At 37.5% G+C, this 20,073-nt stretch overlaps 1 protein-coding gene across 6 annotated transcripts in view; it reads right to left on the minus strand.

Annotated features, from left to right (window-relative positions):
- The window catches only part of AHI1 (Abelson helper integration site 1), a 103,711-nt gene that overhangs the window by 73,971 nt on the left and 9,667 nt on the right, over positions 1-20,073 (minus strand). For 5 of the 6 annotated variants that reach the window (XR_012775274.1, XM_075498792.1, XM_075498791.1 and 2 more), the window contains exons 4-12: positions 14,772-15,382; positions 14,042-14,199; positions 12,759-12,972; positions 11,825-12,017; positions 7,842-7,937; positions 6,166-6,348; positions 3,871-4,023; positions 1,517-1,649; positions 402-525 (exon numbers count right to left, since the gene is read on the minus strand). Coding sequence is in view for 5 of the 6 variants with exons in the window: in XM_075498792.1 (XP_075354907.1) it covers positions 402-525; positions 1,517-1,649; positions 3,871-4,023; positions 6,166-6,348; positions 7,842-7,937; positions 11,825-12,017; positions 12,759-12,972; positions 14,042-14,199; positions 14,772-15,382 (1,865 nt within the window). In the remaining variant the exon portion in view is untranslated. The remainder of the gene's footprint in view (positions 1-401; positions 526-1,516; positions 1,650-3,870; positions 4,024-6,165; positions 6,349-7,841; positions 7,938-11,824; positions 12,018-12,758; positions 12,973-14,041; positions 14,200-14,771; positions 15,383-20,073) is intronic. The other variant, XM_075498795.1, reaches the window with a different exon arrangement.

The following is a 20,073-nucleotide window of genomic DNA, read 5'->3' on the forward strand; positions in this document are numbered from 1 at the left end:
AACTTGAATCTTAAATTTTCAATTTCCTGCCTCATGTTTAAATTTGCAAACTTAATACTGCATTCATAATACGGCAATTTCTCCAAGGACAGAATATTCCAACTGTCTCAGTGACTTCTGGAAATATGAAGTCTTTTGGTTTTTTTGCTGCGCTGTAGGTTTAGACACTACAGTCTTTGGAAAAGCTTTGGTCTCAAATACATATACATTAGAAACTAATACAGTAAATATGGTGCAAGCTATTAACTCCATCATAATTTCTATAATATTATACAGTAAGTCACATTGCAATCAAATCTCTAATTATAACATTATAGCACAGTTTTTAGTAAGAAATGAAACTGGACCACTTTCTTTTGTGCTTCTGATGCTATCTGCCAGAATAGCTTCATCATACTGACCTGACAGTGCCATCAGAGGATGCAGTAAGAAGGTACTGATTGTCTTTTGACCAACAAAGATCATACACTATGTTAAGGTGACCATAAAATTCTCTCAGGAACTGCCCAGAAGGAATTTCATACACTAGTGAAGTTTGAAGAGAAAAACAAAATTTTTTTAAGTATTTACAATCAATTATATGCAATTATTACTGCAAAATTTAGTCTAATCTTGGGGTGAGTTTCTGCTAGCATAAGTCAACTCATTTTCTTTATCTTCTCATTTTCAGAGAACAAGATCAAATAGTTGCTAGATATGCATGGACAGCAAGTATATACTTCCATCTAGTGGTTCACAGATGTCACAAATGTCTTAACCTTTAAGAAACAGCCTACCTGTTTTAAATTATTAGAACCAGATTAGGATTATAATTTTCTTTCTTTTTAATTTTGACAGCTACCCGACCAATCTTTGAAATAGATTAACATAGAGATCATTTTCTGGGGCTGTGCAATAAAGGAATCTAGACTTACTGTTCCTTGCATTTAAACATTCATTCTGTGTACACTTAAAATACTGCTCTCTCTCAATCTCAAAATTATTATGCAGGGCTTAAGAACCATGCAGTTGAGGCTACTGTGAAGAAGCAGCCCCAAGTTTGAGTAATAAGGAATATTTGTAGTTCCAACTGAACTGGACCATGGAAGACAGCAGCCTCCAGTAGTCTGGAGATGACAGCATTCCAGGTATCTAACTTTCAGGACAGGTTAGGAAAAAAACTTACACAAAAAGCATGTGGTGGGGGCTGAAAAAGCTATTTCACTTAAAACATTATTATCAGAAAATACGTTCCTTATGCAAACTGATTTAGTATTTCCATTAGACCTCTGCACAGAAATAGTGTGATTTCATACTATTAAACTGTATATAATTACCATGTACGAAAAGCCAGTTCCAGCCCTATTAACACAGAAAGAGCGTTTTCCTCAATGCTCGTGAATGCATAGAACAATTTACAAATCACAATTATAAAACAAAACCTCTAGAACCCCCACAATTAAAAATACATCTTTTGCCCTTTAATTTCAAAGTAGAAGAGCTGGAAGAAAAAAACCAAAACATATTTTAAACTTACAGACAATGGGATAGCCATTCCTTCCTGCACATGCTGCTGCTAGTGTTTTTCCATCATGAGAGAAACGAATACAGAAACAGCCCATATCTCCACCTCGCAGTGAAAAGAGATGCTTGTTCGGTATGCGGCAAACCTAGCTTTTCAGGTAAGAATTGGGATTACATAGTTATGAATATTAACTACCCAATGCCTAAAACACATTCTTAGTTCCTGTTATGCATAAGTTTTAAAAAGCTACTAACATCTTAAGGGAATTTAAAAGAAAAATTCACCCTTATAAACAGAGACAGTTCTGCTGCATAACTTAGGCCACATCTAGTTCATATATTCATTTCTGCCCCATTATTACAGACAACTAGCAAGTTTTAAAAACCTAAGAAAATTTAAAATTGAAATAATTTCCTTAAGATTAAGAAGTGCTTAATGATGACTATCATCAATAATATAAGCTGTACAGTTAGACTGTAAGTCAAGCTTGTTTAAGGAGTCTAAGCACAACTTTTAGTAACCTAATGATAGCAGTGTGAACTCCGAACACTAACTACAGGCACTCAAACCTTTGGTCTACCAAATCACCTTTAGCAGTCCTCATCTGTATTTCAATTCCTAATTTTTTTAAACATAACTGGAGATGAAACATTTAAAAAAAACTGCACAGGTATTATAGTCCCCCTTCCTCTTTTGCAAAATATTTCCTCTTTTTCACCCAAGGGCTTTTTCTCCAGAACTAAATTCAAACTTTAAGGGTAATTAAAATATACAGAGTAGTTATGTGATTATTTAACCTGAACCTTATTTACCTTTATGAATGAAAAATGAGTATGGACAGATTCATATGCATTTAAAAGTATACAAATAGATCTACCTATGAAATAATTGAATATACACTGTTCACTTCAGAATAAAGGTAAACACATCTTGTTAGAAACTATATATGCAATTAAGCCTTCTTATGCTTTTTAACCTCTCTCTAAAATAAAATATTATAATGTTGAATCAATAATTCAGCTCGGAACAAACTTCTTTTATTTACAGGTAATGTAGCTACAATTCACATATAAAATAATTTCATATTTAATTCATAATTCTACAGAACATTTTGCAAAAATAACATCATCCATCTCTCTATATCAATGGAGACAGATACAAATATATTGTGGTTCTTTAAAAAGATAATTTAGCTTTAAAGGTAAAACAATAATTTAAATGTATTAAAAGGAAATAATAATTTTAAGCAATTACTCATTTTTAAACAAGCACATCCACTTTAATATTCTTTGGCAAACAGACATGCTACATCATGCTAACCTTACTGAAGCTTTTTCACAAGACAGCACAGCACCAAATACATCATTGTTGCTACTATGATGATGTTCAGTATGGACATGGACTAGTCTAAGAATAAATTAGCTGCCAAATTTTATTTGTATGATGGCAGGCAAATATTCTTAGGATCATATTTCTCTTGGTTTTGATTACACACTTACTTTCAGAATGGCAACTTTCTGAAAAGTAACAAACATTAACACAAATACACAAATTAGGTATCCTGCCATTTTTGGTAAGAAAATTTCCAGTGTAAAAACAGGCTTGTATATTCTTTACTATTTTATTATTATTAGCAAACTTTACTGAGAAATAAAATTAAGTCTGTGTATATTTAAGTGTTCTTTTTGGAAGGATCTTTATAAGGACTACAGTATGGAATCAAAATAGAAATCAACATTCTTTGTTAACATATCTTTTATTATTCAAAATTTTTACAGAACCATGAACTCATGCTAATGCCGTTCTACAGAAAAATATGAAATCATTGCATGTACATTCTATATATAGTTGCAAAAATATTCCCTTTTTACAATTGCTAATTTCCATTAGCTACAGTGACCTAGGAGTTAGGACGAAGTCAGCAAGAACCTTCTTAATAAGGTTCTTCAATGAAAGTTCCTTCATAATTCTGTTATACTGTAAAAATAACTTTAACTGAGGAAATAAAAAAAAAAACCACCCAAGAAAATATATTTCCAACCAAGCTGAAATCTGAGAACTGGTTTCCTGTCTTACTTTCACTACTTGAATAGCCCTACTCTTTCAAATTCCAAGAGAATTCTGGAGATAAAAATACCTGACTGTTCTGGGAAAAAAATGGTTAAATCAACCATATTTGGTAAGGAGCTGAGCATCCTCTACTATTTCTGAGAGTTCCTTATGTTTTGTATTTTGTTTAGTATTTTTTTTTAATTTGCTTTAATGAATGACTTGCTTCATAATATTTATATCATAAAAATGAAGTTATAAAAATATAGTAGATCTTTAAATTATTTTTCTTTAAAAAGCAAATAAAACCACTTCACCTGTCCAGGCAATCTTGTCCATTTAAATGGCTCCTTTTTCTGCTCTGGAAAAGGTTCACATGATTTTTTAGATCTGTCTCTCTGGAGCTCACACAGTGTTGCACTACTTTGTTCCTGCTGAACAGCTATCATAGAGCGGAAAGAAGGAGCAACCTTAAGGCAAACAAAACTAAGTATCAGGAAAAAACATTTTTAAAATGAACAGTGTAATATCTGAAAAGATTAAAAGGTACTTTTCAAATGCAATGCATTTTTCCATCTGAAATATAGAGATTGGAAAAACCTTAATACATTAAAAGTCCATAGCAAAAATTTCATTTAAAGTAACTAGCAAGTCAGAAAGTAATCTGAGCTTCCAGAGTTGTGGCAATCAGATGGTATCAAAGATTTTTCCAATAATCAACACTCTTCTATTTTTATTAACTATCCAGGTCAGTGAAAATTAGTAATACTCTACTACCTGGTGAAGGTGTGGTATTAAAAAAACAAACAAACAAACAAACAAAAAAACCCCAGTATATCAGCATGTAAATAGTTCCAGTGACATTAACTTGCCACCTTCAAATCAAAATACTGCTTCAGCAACAAAATCCATTCATGATACCAAAAGATATTACCAGCGTTGTGTATTGAACAAACTATGTTCAAGTGTTGCAAAGAAAAAAGAAGGACTGACCACATTCGTGATTTTAATTGTAGGTAAGCATATACACTTTCCAAACTTCTGTAAGTACACGTACTGAACCTTACCTACAAGTTACACCAAGCTTTATACTTAATACTGTGAAGCAGCCTAGCAGCCCCATGACTGAGGAGCATAGGGGCCATTAAGCAGCAGCTGCAGTTCTGATCAGTTTCACTAAGACAAGTCTCTTCAGAAATACACCTGAATACCAGGCAAAATTGCTGTTTTCTTCCAGGCTGACAGTTACTAAGTATCCACTTCAGGGTGAATAACTGTCTAGGTTCTTGTGACTAAAAAGGGAGCTTGGACACCTACTATGCAAGTAGAAACCAATTTAGGGGCTTAAATCAGTTGTCCACACATGGATGTCTACTTCCATTCAAGATGTCCTGTTTTATCTGAGACATCTATTTTCATATTTACCAGCCCATGCAGGAGGTATGGGAGATCTGTGCCCTTCTGGAGAAGCAGGAGACTAGGCAGGATCTGTAACAGATCTTGAATAGAAGCAGAAATATATGCACAGAAAACTGTATCATGCCATGGCTCTTACCTGGAGCTCAATCCCAGCCTTGGCAAATCTGGCATTTATCAGAACAAGAATGAAATAATATCAGTAGCCAATGGACCCAAGTCAAGCATAGCTCAGAAAGCCTATGCAAATTCATCACATCACTTGAGCTTCACAGAGAACTGTAAAGTAGGGACAGCTGTAAACCAGTGATAGCACCTAAACGTACCAGGAAAACACTCAGGCCATGGAGAAGACAGGCTCAGAACACTTCCAGAAAGATGAAGCACAGCTGCTCAAGCAAAGCGCACAGAATTCCTAACAACCTCAGCAGCTGACTGAGCAAGAGATCTGCAGATCTCATTCCAGTACACAGATCAGAAAAATGTCCCCAAAACATATGAACTAATCCCACTGATTAGCTTGGTTTTAGACAACATCTCACCAGGCTTCCACAGATCACCCTTGATTGTATCACAGTGAGCAGAAGAAAGACTTATGACAACTGTAAATACATATGGAAAATTATGTAATCGAACAATATTGTACTCGCATTGTAGAACAATAAATGCTGTATTTATCTTGAATGCACATGTCAGCACATACCAATGTAAGCTTGTCTTTAAAGGAGTTTTCATTTGAGAAAAAAACTACAACTAATTATAGCTTGAGGGTGCAGGCAATCGGAGTTAAGCGACTTATATCGTCTCTCACTTACAGAATTTACACACCTGCATGAGTCCAGTGACTTAAAGTGGCATTTCTCCTAATGAGAAGGAATATCAAGAATATTCAAGAAAGTCCCCTGAAAGCTTTCTGACTGTCAAAGGCAAAATAAGCAAAGTTGCAGATGGGAAAGTACGCCTATTTTTCAAAGATAGCTACAAAGGGCTGAGTTTGGAACACGTATCTTAAGATGCAAAGTTCTTATTATAGCTAGTATATAACTAGCTATAATTTTATACACTGCATGTAAGTACAGCTTTTTATATACATACATACACACACACACACACTCACACGCTCTAGCTACTTACTAGTTCCTACAGAAAAGTCTGTATATGTGCAAATATATTTATATATCATATATTTAACTTACATGATCTGGCAGTTTTATGCCTCTTACAGTTACATATAAAGTTGATGGGTAACGATTTCTAGGACATTTTGCCCACCAGTCATAAACCTCAATATTTGAATGTGACTTGGTCCTTGGAGGTGGGTAATATAATTGCAGACGGAGTTTTCCATCAATGTTTCGAATTCCATTTGCACCTACAAGCTGGAAGGGCGATCAAACAGAGGAAAAAAGTGTGTTACGTTAACATAAAAGTAATAAAAGTCATTGACTATTTCTAGTATCTTAAACAACAGTGTAAACTCTGAAATCCACTTCCCATTGGGGAAATATACTATCCCTAAAGTGGTAATGAAGTAAGCATGTATTAAACACCCCCAGGACGAAACCACTAAGATTAAAGCTTAGATGGCAGCCTAGTTTTGAAACATGCTTCATATGCACAACAGTAATATCCTGTATGTGGGAAGACCTCTGCAGTAACACTTTTTTTTTTTTTTTTTTTTTTTGAAATTACTACTTGCTGGAATCACCCAAATCTCAAAGGACTGTCAATCCACAAAAAGACTCTTCCAAATCAGCCCCCTTTGAACGCTGCAGCAAAGGGCATTGGTAAGGCTTTGACTCAGAGCAGCAGATACAGAAAAGCAGTAACCTTTCCAACTTCAGAAGAGAGAGTTCTGTCTATTGAACTAAAGAACAAGTGTACCTACTGCCATTAACACTGACCACTGTTTATCAGGACATTTCTGCTTTGACTGATACAGATGAAAGGATAATGCGGACAGATGCAGTAGGAATGAAGAACAGGCCACAATTTTATTTGTATTCATAAGTTCAAAATTCATCATTCCCTTTGTTCAGGAGTAGGCTGTGCTGAATGCCTGGATGCACAGTTTCCACCAGCTATACACCCAGACACAGGATACCAGACCTCTAATTCCACTAGATTCATCTTGGGCAGCACTGAGAAGAGACTCTGTATGGAATGATATGAATGTCCCTCTCCCTTCCTCTAAACTTGCAGTCCATTATCTTCTCCTGCATTTCTCATGCTGTGGACTGCTCAATGGCTGTCAAGATCTACCATCCCCAGGGGTAGGTGTAAATGAACAATCCTCAGGCAAATTAAAGCTTGTCAGCTCTCAAAGGCCAAACTGGCACATTCAAGTCTCTCCTAAAAGGCTGAAAAAGGCACATGACGTGCTGGCTATATTACCTGTATCTCATTGCTGCACCACTTCAAACTCTGCAACTAAAAACGACAGGCATTTTATAATAAGGCTAGGGAGCCTTTTCAAAGACTAGCCAACTGAAAATGCCACTAGAATACAGAATAGCTGAGGTACAGAAATTAGTGGATTTGTCATTTTCTTTGCACAGACAATCTCATGAACACACAGAAAACCCTCAAAGAAAACCTCCTTCTGTACTTTATGAACAAAAAAAATTCTTACACATTCTATACTTTCTTGAAAAAATACATATTCTTTACTGTCAAACTTGTTACTGTGAATTTTATGGGGCAAAGGAAGAAGGAAAGGAGAGAACAGCCAAGCAAGCAAGGATTTGTCTTTCCATCTCTGTTGCCTGGAAATATTAAAAAATGTTTTCCCACTTAGTATGGTTAGTGTCTTTCAGATAACTGAATAAAAAGATTTATAAATTTTGTTTCTTCATTTAAATATTTACTATACCTTTAGAAATCCCCAACAAATTTTTCGGAAACCACATTCTTGAATTTGTACATCAGAGTTGGCTCTCGCTTCGTCCATACTTAGAAAATCAAGGATCTGAAAGCATTGGTAGGAATATAAATATATTTCTAATAAATATATACTTCCTGGTAATTTAAAAAATACTGTTGAAAATATGCTAGATGTGATTCACTAAATTAAGCAGATTTCAATTTTAAGCAATTACAAAAACAGTACTTCTTCCACACAAGTAAGCAATTAGAAATAACAGAACCTTATGCATTTAACTGATGACTATTTATGACCTGCTTTAAAAAAGAATGTAAGTCTGGTCTTAAAAAACTATTCTTGCTTCCCTTCTGTCTCAATAAAAGAGGTTCATGTGTAATTTTCATAAATCCAGTATAGTTCAGAAATCATATAGATCACAGATCTGACAGCCAAAACCAGCTGTATGTCAATCTAGCTGGAAAATGGCAGTCAAAAAGTTAGTTTTCTTTTCATAGCTTTATCATTTATGTCATAGAATCAGTCATAGAATGGCATGGGCATGGACATCTTTCACTAGATCAGGTTGCTCAAAGCCCTGTCCAACCTGACTTTGAACATTCCAATGATGTCCATGAGATTCTTCATTTTTCTGGTCAGTGACCAGAATTTTCTCATATTTAGCCACTCCTGGAGGTTTATCTGGTATACAAAAAAACCTTGGAATCATGCTTTCTTCAAATTGATATTTCATAAACCATGCTGAAGTCAAACAGCATGCTTTCAGTGTAGTCATACTTTTGGTCCCAACATTAACATGATTTCCATGAAGAATCTTTACCTGCAAATGTAATTACTTTTTGTGTTAAGCAACTAAGGACTCTTAATTCTACAAATGTGTTCATTTATGAGTATCACAGAACATAAAGAAGCATATGATGATATTGTATATATAATCTATTTAAAATACAAAAAACAAGGAATGAAAAAATATTTATTGTATTAGGTTCTCATTTTCAGGTTAATACTACAGAATCTCTCTTCACAAATACTGAAATACTTAAGCTCAAAATCATGTTGAATATATATCTTACAATTTTTTCTTTAAATATAATTGAATTGGAGGACGAATTAATAATTACTTTGTGAAGGATGGGAGAGAAGTAGATGTCTAAAATGTTAATGGAAAACAATGCAATAGTTTGCTCATTGGTACAAGGGAAAAGAGGTGTTGCTACAAGCAGGCAAACTCCATCTTTGAGTTTCTGGTACTTAAGCTTCTTTTCAGACTTCAAGAATATGAAAAAGGAAAAAGTGATATTCTTTATACATGGCACCATCCCTCCTGATCTGGAACGATCTTAGAATCCTAGAATCATTAAGGTTGGAAAAGACCTCTAAGATAATCTAGTCCAACTGTCAGCCCAACACCTCCATGCCTACTAAACCATGTCCCAAAGTGCCACATCTACACATTTTTCGAACTCCTCCAGGGATGGTGACTCTACCACCTCTCTGGACAGCCTGTTCCAATGCTTGACCACCCTTTTGGTGAAGAAATTTTTCCTAACATCCAATCTAAACCTCCCCTGGCACAACTTGAGGCCATTTCCTCTTGTCCTATCGCTTGTTACATGGGAGAAGAGACGGACCCCCACCTCACTACAGCCTCCTTTCAGGTAGTTGTAGAGAGCAATAAGGTCTCCCCTCAGCCTCCTTTTCTCCAGGCTAAACAGTCCCAGGTCCCTCAGCCGCTCATCAGACTTCTGCTCCAGACCCTTCACCAGCTTCATTGCCCTTCTCTGGACATGCTCCAGCACCTCAATGTCCTTCTGGTAGTGAGGGGCCCAAAACTGAACACAGTATTAGAGGTGCAGCTTCACCAGTGCCGAGTACAGGGGCACAATCACTTCCCTAGTCCTGCTGGCCACACTATTCCTGATACAAGCCAGGATGCTGTTGGCTTTCTTGGCCATCTGGGCACACTGCCAGCTCATGTTCCCCCAAGGTCCTTTTCCACTGGGCAGCTTTCCAGCCACTCTTCCTCAAGCCTGTAGCATTGCATGAGGTTGTTGTGACCCAAGTGCAGGACCCAGCACTTGGCCTTGTTAAACCTCATACAATTGGCCTCAGCCATTGATCCAGCCTGTCCAGGTCCCTCTGCAGAGCCTTCCTACCCTCAAGCAGATTGACACTCCTGCCCAACTTGGTGTCGTCTGCAAACTTACTGAGGGTGCACTCGATCCCTTCATCCAGATCACTGATAAAGATATTAAACAGAACTGGCCCCAATACTGAGCCCTGGGGAACACAGCTTATGACCAGCCACCAACTGGATTTAACTCCGTTCACCACAACTCTCTGGGCTCGGCCATCCAGCCAGTTTTTTACCCATCAAAGAGTATACCTGCCTAAGCCATGAGCCACCAGCTTCTCTAGGAGAATGCTGTGGGAGACAGTGTCAAAGGCTTTACTAAAGTCCAGGTAGGTAACACCTACAGCCTCTTCCTCATCCACTAGGCAGGTCACCTGGTTGTAGAAGGAGATCAGGTTGGTCAAGCAGGACCTGCCTTTCATGAACCCATGCTGGCTGGGCCTGATCCCCTGGTTGGCCTGGCTGTTGAGCACACTCAAGATGAACCACTCCATAATCTTCCTTGGTACCGAGGTCAGGCTGACAGGCCTGTAGTTCCCCGGACCCTCCTTCTGGCCCTTCTTGTAGATGGGCATCACATTGGCAAGCCTCCAGTCATCTGGGACCTCCTCTGTTAACCAGGACTGCTGATAAATGATGGAGAGTGGGTTGGTAAGCTCCTCCACCAGCTCCCTCAGTACTCTCAGGTGGATCACATCTGGCCCCATAGACTTGTGAGTGTCCAGGTGGCATAGCAGGTCATTAACTGCTTCCTCCTGGATTATGGGGGGGTTTATTCTGTTCTCCGTCCCTGTCTTCCAGCTCAGGGGGCTGACTACCCTGGGGATAACTGGTCTGACTATTAAAGACTGAGGCAAAGAAGGCATTAAGTACCTCAGCCTTTTCCTCATGCTTGGTGGCAATGTTCCCCCCACATCCAATAAAGGAGGGAGATTCTCCTTGGCTCTCTTTTTGCTGTTAATGTATTTGTAAAAACATTTTCTATTATCTCTTACAACAGTGGCCAGATTGAGTTCTAGCTGGACTTTTGCCTTTCTAATGTTCTCTCTGCATGACTTGACGAGATCCCTGTACTCTTCCTGAGTTGCCTGCCCCTTCTTCCAAAAGCGGTAAACTCTCTTTTTTTTCCCTGAGTCCCAGCAAAAGCTCCCTGTTCAGACAAGCCGGTTGTCTTCCCCACCGGTTCATCTTACAGCACATGGAGACAGCCCGCTCCTGCGCCTTTAAGACTTCCTTCTTGAAGAATGCCCAGCCTTCCTGGACCCCTTTGCCCTTCAGGACTGTCTCCCAAGGGACTCTCTCAACCAGTGTCCTGAACAGGTTAAAGTTTGCCCTCCGGAAGCCCATGGTAGTGGTTTTGCTCACCCCCCTCTCCTTACTTCGCCGTGAATCAAGAACTCTATCATAACATGGTCGCTAAGCCCAAGACAGCCTCCAACCACCACATCTCCCACCAGTCTTTCTCTGTTTGTAAACAGCAGGTCAAGCGAGGCACCTCCCCTCGTAGGCTCACTTACCAGCTGTGTCAGGAAGTTATCTTCCACACATTCCAGGAACCTCCTAGCCTTTCCCAGAATTTTAACAGTTCATTTAATAAGAAAGCTTTGTCCTCCAAACTACTATCAAAACAGGGGGGGGTTTGCTATAAAAAAATGTTTATTATTATTAGCAATCACCAATACCACTTTTTGGTACCTCCACTTAATTCTGTATCTTAAAGATATGCTGTTAACCCAGTATAACTGAAATAAAACACCCAACTCAGTCAAATACATACTGTTGAAGAAACAAACAGAAAATCATAACGTGCAGAAATTTGATGTAAGATATTTAACCTTACCTCAAAAAACAGGATTACCCGAGGGCTTTCTTCAGTATTTTGAATAAAATAACCAAAACGCTCATTAAATATGACTTGCTCTTCCCACTCTGGAACTGCTGATTTAGATTGTCTGAAGTCATATGGTTGTGTCATAATAGGAAGAACATGCTCTACTTGTTCTTGTTCATAATAAGATGAAACTTTCCTCTTGCTGTTTGAAAATTTTCAAACAGTTACAATTGTTATAGAGCCTTAAAAAAACTAACTCAAACAAAACAGTCTTTTCAATTACTGAAAGCAAAGAAATATACAAGATACCATTTGTTTGATTTTAGAAAAAAGATTCCTAAACCCACCCAAAATTTAAGACAATTTGTATATAGAAATGCTACAGGCTAAAGTTCAAAATCCTACAATCAAGCTACTGTTACCAAACATGCATAATGCTCACGGTAGAGTCTACTGCTTAAGCACTGTTAAAATTTAGTTTTCAGGAAAATTATGCATGATGACAGTGGAAACAAGTAACTGAAGCGATTAGAAATATGAAGAACTAAAGTTCATTTCAGGATTTTAAAAGTTCTTTTATAAAAAAGAAAAGGCAACACTATCCATACTACAAGAGTTTTGCTTACTTATTCTAATCTTGGCTTCTACATATTTTTGAGATTTAGGAAATTTTCTCTCTGGAAAGAATACAGAATGAACTGTGCTGTAAATATGGGGACCTCAAGAGCAATACAGCAGTGCAGAGCATTTAAAAGTGCCAAAAAGAAACAAAAAATACCACCCTAATTTACTGTAGGTATATATATGCATTATCATAGATGTAGAAACTAATGAATGACCTTGCAAGCTCAAAATTCAGCATTATTTTCATATTTAATTTTCTAGAGAAGAATCTATGTATTTATAGTAATCACTGACAATAAAACAGTTTATTAAAAGTCACCTATGATCCTTCTTGACATATAAGCCACTTCTCTGGTCAACAACATGGATTTTAACCATGGGATGAGATACCAGGAGATCAGTTTTAAGTCGATCAGATCGATGGATATAAACTCCCAACACAAGATCATCATCAAAACCAAATTTAGACTGAGTTGAAATTTCCGAATTCTTCATTTCCTCGTCATTTTCTGCAGCAACTTCTGTGTTTTCTTCTAGAAACAGGAACAAAGTAAATAGAGGTTACTATATCCCACTAGTGACAGTTTAAAGGAGTAAAAGTGCTCTGTATTGTCTTAGCAATCAATAGTAAATTAATATTTAACGTGTTCTTTATGTAATAGATTAAAATAAAATTATCAACTTTGCAGCATTTTAAATATGAACATACACATGCATATATACTAGTTAATATAATCCATTCCTATTAACAAACTTTTTTTTTTTTTTTTTTTTAATCAGAGTTCTTCCTCTTGACTGACATAGGTTCTTCTGTGCCACAATGACTTAAAATCCATACAGTTCAATATCCTGCTCTGGACTACAGCCTATAGTAGGTTTTTTGTTTGTGTGTTTTTTTAAGGAAAACATAAAAAAGCAAGATAAGCAGACACTGATGCTTTCTCCATGTGCATGTTCCCTGAATTTACCAAACATTGTTTTCAGAACTTCCTCATTTACAAGTTACAGTGAGACCACCATACTTAATAGATATCAAAAGACCTACTCATCAATTTCTGTAATCTCCATTTTTTAAACTAATTTCTTATTTTGGCCTCTACAACATTTGAGGAAATGAATACTCCAATTTGACTATTCATTGCATGAAAAAGTATTCCTTATGTTTGAATTGAGCATCAGGTTAAAACAGTGGTGATACACTATTTATAGCATAAAGTAAATAAAAATGATTAACTAATAAAAAGACAATTAGAATATGCATCTAAGTAATACACTGTAATGGTGGTGTATATATATTATATTATGCTTTAAAAAACCCACTTTTTAACTATTTAGCAACTTCAAAACTATTTACTGTAAATGAATTATCAAGATTTTAGATTGATACATCGAATTAACTTCCTTACAAATTAGCCTCAGAATTGGAAGAACAAAAATACAATTAAGTAACTAAAGAAACATAAGTAACTTCAACAGCTCAAATCACTTCTGTGTTACTACTATGGACAAATATTTCTGTAGCAGTGCCAAAAAAACACAAAAAAGGAAAGAAAAAAAGACTTGGATAAAGCAGCACACCATTCTAATATTTTGTTGGCAGACCTTTTCTGGTTTTCTTTTTAACCTTCTTTGCTTTAGGTTTCTGTTTTTCCATGCTTTCGTCCAGTTTCTGTCCTTCTGATGTAAACGGTCTTTCCAATGACTGATTTTCATTGCCACATTCTGCTGGATGATGCTGTAGCTCAGAAAGGGACATTGCACTGCAATGTAATGGATTACTGTCAGCAACTGCATTCTACTCCATATACGGACACAATTGCTCATTACCATTATTAATCCACCTGAAATTTCCTCTTTAGTTCTGCAACTCATCATCTGTGCACCTTGAAAATGCAACACACACCCCCAACATTAGTGTCTTGCCTTTTTCGTTGCTCTCCCCCCTTCATTTCCCCCTAATTTCCAGATAATTGCAGAACCATTCATATGAATAGAGCTAAGCTGATACTCTTCTGCTGATCAGGGCCGTCACTCACCACTAAAATCCATGCACAAAATTATCTTGTTAGTTAAGAGTGATTTCCACAGAAAATAAACACCAGATAGTAATGGAGGATATTTTTTTTTAAAAGTGAAACAGAATCTGTGAGTTAAACATTAACCTTGACAGCATTTTGAAAAAGCATTTGGTAATATTTTTCATAACAGAATCATCCAGTTCATCACTTAGAAAATATGTGCAGTTTACCAGAAAGCTTCTGCCTATCTTAAAACAAAATGAAACATTTCACTTAAGATTCACAGACACACGGTATACAGTTTATCACGGTACCTTGTTTCAGCTTCACTTAAAACTGCTATTTCTTTCTTCTTTTTCTTTTTTTTGCCCACTTCATTGTTCAATACAACTTCATGGCTTTGAACATTGGAGGTAAATTCAGACATCTGTTCTTTAAGTTTCATTCTTATTTTCTTTTTAATTGCATTTGCCTCATCCTCAGCCACATGCAGCTGATAGGCTCGAATTAGCTCTTCTTCCTCTTCTAATTCAGTTACATTTTTTGCTTCAGTCACGGAATTTTTAATCTTTCTATCATCTTCTTGATGAGGTACATCTGTTTGTGATTTACTTTTTGTTTTCTTCTTTGGAAAATCATTAATCTTTTTCTCAAAACTCTCCAATTTAGCTTCACAGAAATTTTCCTCCTCATTAAATTGTTCTTGTAACAGTGATTTCTTTTTCTTCTTGTTAGACTTTGGTTGCTTGTTCTCCTCTCCAGTAACAATATCATTGTTTATTTTCTCTGCAATTGAGGCTTTCTCTCTCAGTTTATTTTTTGTAAATCGTGGACTCTCTTCTTCAGGATTATACGTGTTGTTTATAATTGCTTCATCATTCACACTTTCCTTAGCTAGATCAATATTACTTTTAAAGGTGTCAAGCTATAAATGAAAAGAACATAAAACATACTTGTACTAAAAATTATGTTCTAATCATAAACACAGTACTTTATGTTATTTCTTTAGCAACAGTACACAAAGTAAAATGAAAACAAAAATCTAGTTATTTTCTTGTTTAAAATTAACAAGTGACAGATTGAAAGGCAACAGAAAATTCACACTGGAAAAAAAACATTTTGTGTTTGGGCACTTCATCCTCAATTTTGTTTCATTATGTTTTTAAATGGCTTTTATGTATATCCAGTAAAAAAAGAAATCAACCAGTCTACTCCATAAACAGATGCCAATGCTTTAGACTATGGAAGACTTGAAGATTACATGCAGTATGAAATCAAGTATTTTCATCCATTTAAAATGCAAGTTAGAGACAGGCTTCGGGCTCAGCTGTTTGTAGTCTCTTATACTGAAAGTGGCTTGCCAAAGTTTGACAATGAAATCATATTAAAAAGTGCTAAAATTGAAAAACAGATTTCCATTAAGACTTTTTTTAAAAAAAGTATAAAGTTGAAAAAAAAAAACAACCCCCACATTATTCTTAGTAGAATGACAAAGAGTTGATCTAAAGACCAGCCTAGTAAAATCAGCGAAGATAAATTTCAGTTAATGCATTTGTCTGTGCACTCCTCCTGACAATTTTTGGTTTTTTTTAGTAAACTTTCCTCCTTCTTTCAGGTTTCTATTCCTGGTTACTAAAAGTTATAATGCCCCATCCCTGGAAACATTCAAGGTCAGGTTGGAAGGGGCTCTGAGCAACGTGATCTAGTTGAAGATGTCCCTGCTCACTGCAGAAGGGTTGGACTAGATGACCTCTAAAGGTCCCTTTCAACCCAAGTATTCTATGATAACTCCGAACAACACAGCAAGTAACTAAGGCCTAATTCTGTAAGGAGCTCAACACATGGATCTCTGTTCCTTGGTGGAACTTCCACAAAGTCGCTGAGGTTCATATTTACTCTGTTGTCCTACATAAAACTCTCTGGAGTCTCCACATGAAATATTAGAAAGGACTTTAAAAAACAAGAAAGCAAATTAAAAAAAAAGTTGGACAAAATGTAAGTATCTGCATACAATCTTTTCTTCGCCAAGACCATCTTCCTCCCTCAATAAACACATATATCTTCCCCTTTTAGCTGGGATACTTGTCCCAGTTACAGAACCATGTTTGCCTCAAACATTTTTAAAAAAGGACAATATGTGTAAATAAGTGATCACCAAAATGTACAAGCTTATAAGAAGAAAAAACAGAGAATGAAGTTGCAACAGTAATCATGCTTTAGAGGATGGATCCTGACTTAAAAATGCCCACCTGCGAGAATAATATTCCATGACTAGAAAGAAGAGAACACTCAATGTGCAAGTCATCTGCCTCCATATTGTATGCTCTCAATTATGTGAGCCTGCAAACCTTCCTGACTATCTTGTTTTATTCACATCTGACATTTGAAGAGAGAACATGGAGAGCAAGGAAAGTATTATAAGTATTGAAGAAGGAGAAGGGAGGAAAAAGAAAGGACAGTTTGAAGTAAATGAGTAAAAACACAGAAGAGAAAAAAATCAAGGAAGTTTATTATTTGCACAGAAAATTGTCAAGTAAAAGCAGTGTGACAAGAAAAATACACCAAGACAGAGTTTAACAGAAATAAAAGCTGATGTCTGAAACTAGAGACAAAGCTTAAAAATGCACTAACTAGACTTACTAATGCTACATATTAAACAACACTGTCCTAATAAAGTATGAGTTAAAGAAAGCGTCTAGAATTTCATGCAAGTATGCTTATCTAATACATCAGAAAAATCTAAAGCCATTCATATATCTTTTCAGTAGGTATCTTTATTTTTAGCATCCCATGTCTAAAAACAGTTTAAATTATCTCAACATCAAATCATGAGAAAACCTGTCTTTGTACCTTCATCTTTTATTGCTTAAATAGACCAGTAACATCCTCTTCATTCAGTCAATGATTTAAGAGGATGTGGAAGATTTCATATAAATAATTTGAAATACAGACTAGAGTAAGGGAAATTAAAAAAAAAATTAAAGCAACAAGCTTTGTATAAACTAAAAAACCAAAATAATGCTTTCTAATAGATTGTCCACTTCCTTATCTGCATTTCTACAAATAGCTTTAACTGCAGAGTATAAGGAATGAAGATTAAAACACGCTGTCAGTTAAGATCCAACAGTGACCAATAGCTAAGGTCATGCTGATTTTTGCTTTTGTTAGAACATTAATCCATTAAGCCCAAGAGGTAGAATTCTTTGAGAAATCCTAAACAAAAAGCCCTCATCTTTGACCTGTTCAAGAGTTTCTAAAATAACTCTGATATTCAAGAATCATTTCCTCAAAGAAACCTAGCTGTTGCAAAAACTTGCTTGAAATATTTACTAGAACTTGTTATTTACTATGCCTAGAAACAAAAACATGCGTCCATAAATATGTGTCATGAATAGTAGCAGCACCAGTCAATTATAGAAAATTTACTTGTAACAAAAAAAATACAGAATATCCTCATAATGAAATAAAACATAATCTCAAACTACAGCAAATTCCAGGAACATTAATAGATACTGCAGACAGCACAAAGCTGCTTCAGCAGTTCAAACACAAATTCCTCAGGTACACAGCCTGTATGATATTAACTTGGCCACTTTTTCCACATGTTGCAATTACATGATGTAAACAGAGAGGAAAGACAGGAGGGAGTCACAAAACAATAAAGTAAGAGCCAAGAGGTCCATAAAACCCATCAGATTAGGTCTCAGGCAGCAGCAGGGATACTGGTATAGATTCTCTGTCTGAAACGCAGGACTCGGAGAGATCAACTAAGAGCAATTGTCTATATATAAACACACTTGAACTGAGTTAGAAAAAGCAGTTAGGCTGGAAAAGCAGCTCAGAGGATAGGCCTGTCTCTGGAGTAACTCCAGAGGGTTGCTGACCTGAACCTGACCTCCTCAGCTTAAAGCATGGAACAAATGAGAAGGCTTTTTTCCAAAACAGCTCCACAGCCACATTACGACACCAGGGCAGAGGAAGCCCTCTTCCCTGAGAACAGACCTACTCGCACTACTGGCTTAACAGGAGCGAGAGATGGGCGCCAGCCAAGATGCACACAGGTGGGCTAACACACAAGGCTCGTACCACAATGAGCCAACCCCAAGTCCCGTCGCTTGCCATTCATGTTTCAGAGCTGACAGCAGGGACAACGCCTAATAATCTTACTCCTTTTTAAAAAGGCTTCTCAAATATGCATGAGTGGAACCTGGAAACACATCAAGTGATTTTGCCCAGGGTATCTGGAAACTCAGATAACCAGATTTACAGAGGTATCTGAACTTCTTCCCACAATACAGGCACACCTTGAAAAATTAAGAATGGCTGTTGCCAGCCCACTGAGGGGCTGATATGTACTGGTTGTAAAAGACCATTTACTTACAACTGAATTCAACCTGCCAGATGTCTGCTGGAAATACAATACAGCAGAGAGGAAACAGTCCAGGAGGTTCCTGGAGCATGTGGCAGATAACTTCCTGACGCAGCTGGTGAGTGAGCCAACGAGGGAAGGTGCCCCGCTGGACCTCTTGTTCACCAACAGAGAAGGACTTGTGAGCGATGTGATGGTTGGAGGCTGTCTTGGGCAGAGCGATCATGAAATGATAGAGTTTTTGATACGTGGAGAAGCGGCGAGGGGGGTCGGCAAAACTGCCACCTTAGACTTCCGGAGGGCGGACTTCAGCCTGTTTAGGAGACTGGTCGAGAGAGTCCCCTGGGAGGCAGCTCTTATGGGCAAAGGGGTCCAGGAAGGCTGGACATTCTTTAAGGAGGAAGTCCTAAAGGCACAAGAGCGGGCTGTCCCCAGGTGCCGAAAGACGAGCCAGCGGGGAAGAAGACCGGCCTGGCTGACTAGAGAGCTCTGGCTCGAACTGAGGAGAAAGAGGAGAGTCTATGACCTCTGGAAGAAGGGGCGGGCAACTCAGGAGGACTACAAAGGTGTAGCGAGGCTGTGCAGGGAGAAAACTAGAAGGGCCAAAGCTGAGTTAGAGCTCAGTCTGGCTGCTGCTATAAAAGACAACAAAAAACACTTCTTCAAATACATTAGCAGCAAAAGGAGAGGTAAGGAGAATCTCCAGCCCCTAGTAGATGGGGGAGGAAACACAGTGACCAAGGATGAGGAAAAGGCTGAGGTACTTAATGCCTTCTTTGCCTCAGTCTTTATTAGCAGGGCCGACTGTTCTATGGGTACCCAGCCCCTGGAGTTGGAAGATAGGGATGGGGACCAGACTGGAGCCCCCATAATCCAGGGGGAAATGGTGAGTGACCTGCTGCACCACTTAGACACTCACAAGTCTATGGGGCCTGATGAGATCCACCCGAGAGTACTGAAGGAACTGGCAGATGTGCTCACCAAGCCCCTTTCCATCATTTACCAGCAGTCCTGGCTAACTGGGGAAGTCCCTGCTGACTGGAGATTAGCTAATGTGACACCCATCTTCAAGAAGGGCCGGAAGGAGGACTCGGGGAACTACAGGCCTGTCAGCCTGACCTCGGTGCCGGGGAAGCTGATGGAGCAGATCATCCTGAGTGCTATCACACGGCATGTAGAGAATAACCATGGGATCAAGCCCAGCCAGCATGGGTTCAGGAAAGGCAGGTCCTGCTTGACCAACCTGA

Source organism: Mycteria americana, chromosome 3, assembly GCF_035582795.1.
Source record: "Mycteria americana isolate JAX WOST 10 ecotype Jacksonville Zoo and Gardens chromosome 3, USCA_MyAme_1.0, whole genome shotgun sequence".
NCBI classification, from domain to species: Eukaryota; Metazoa; Chordata; class Aves; order Ciconiiformes; family Ciconiidae; genus Mycteria; species Mycteria americana.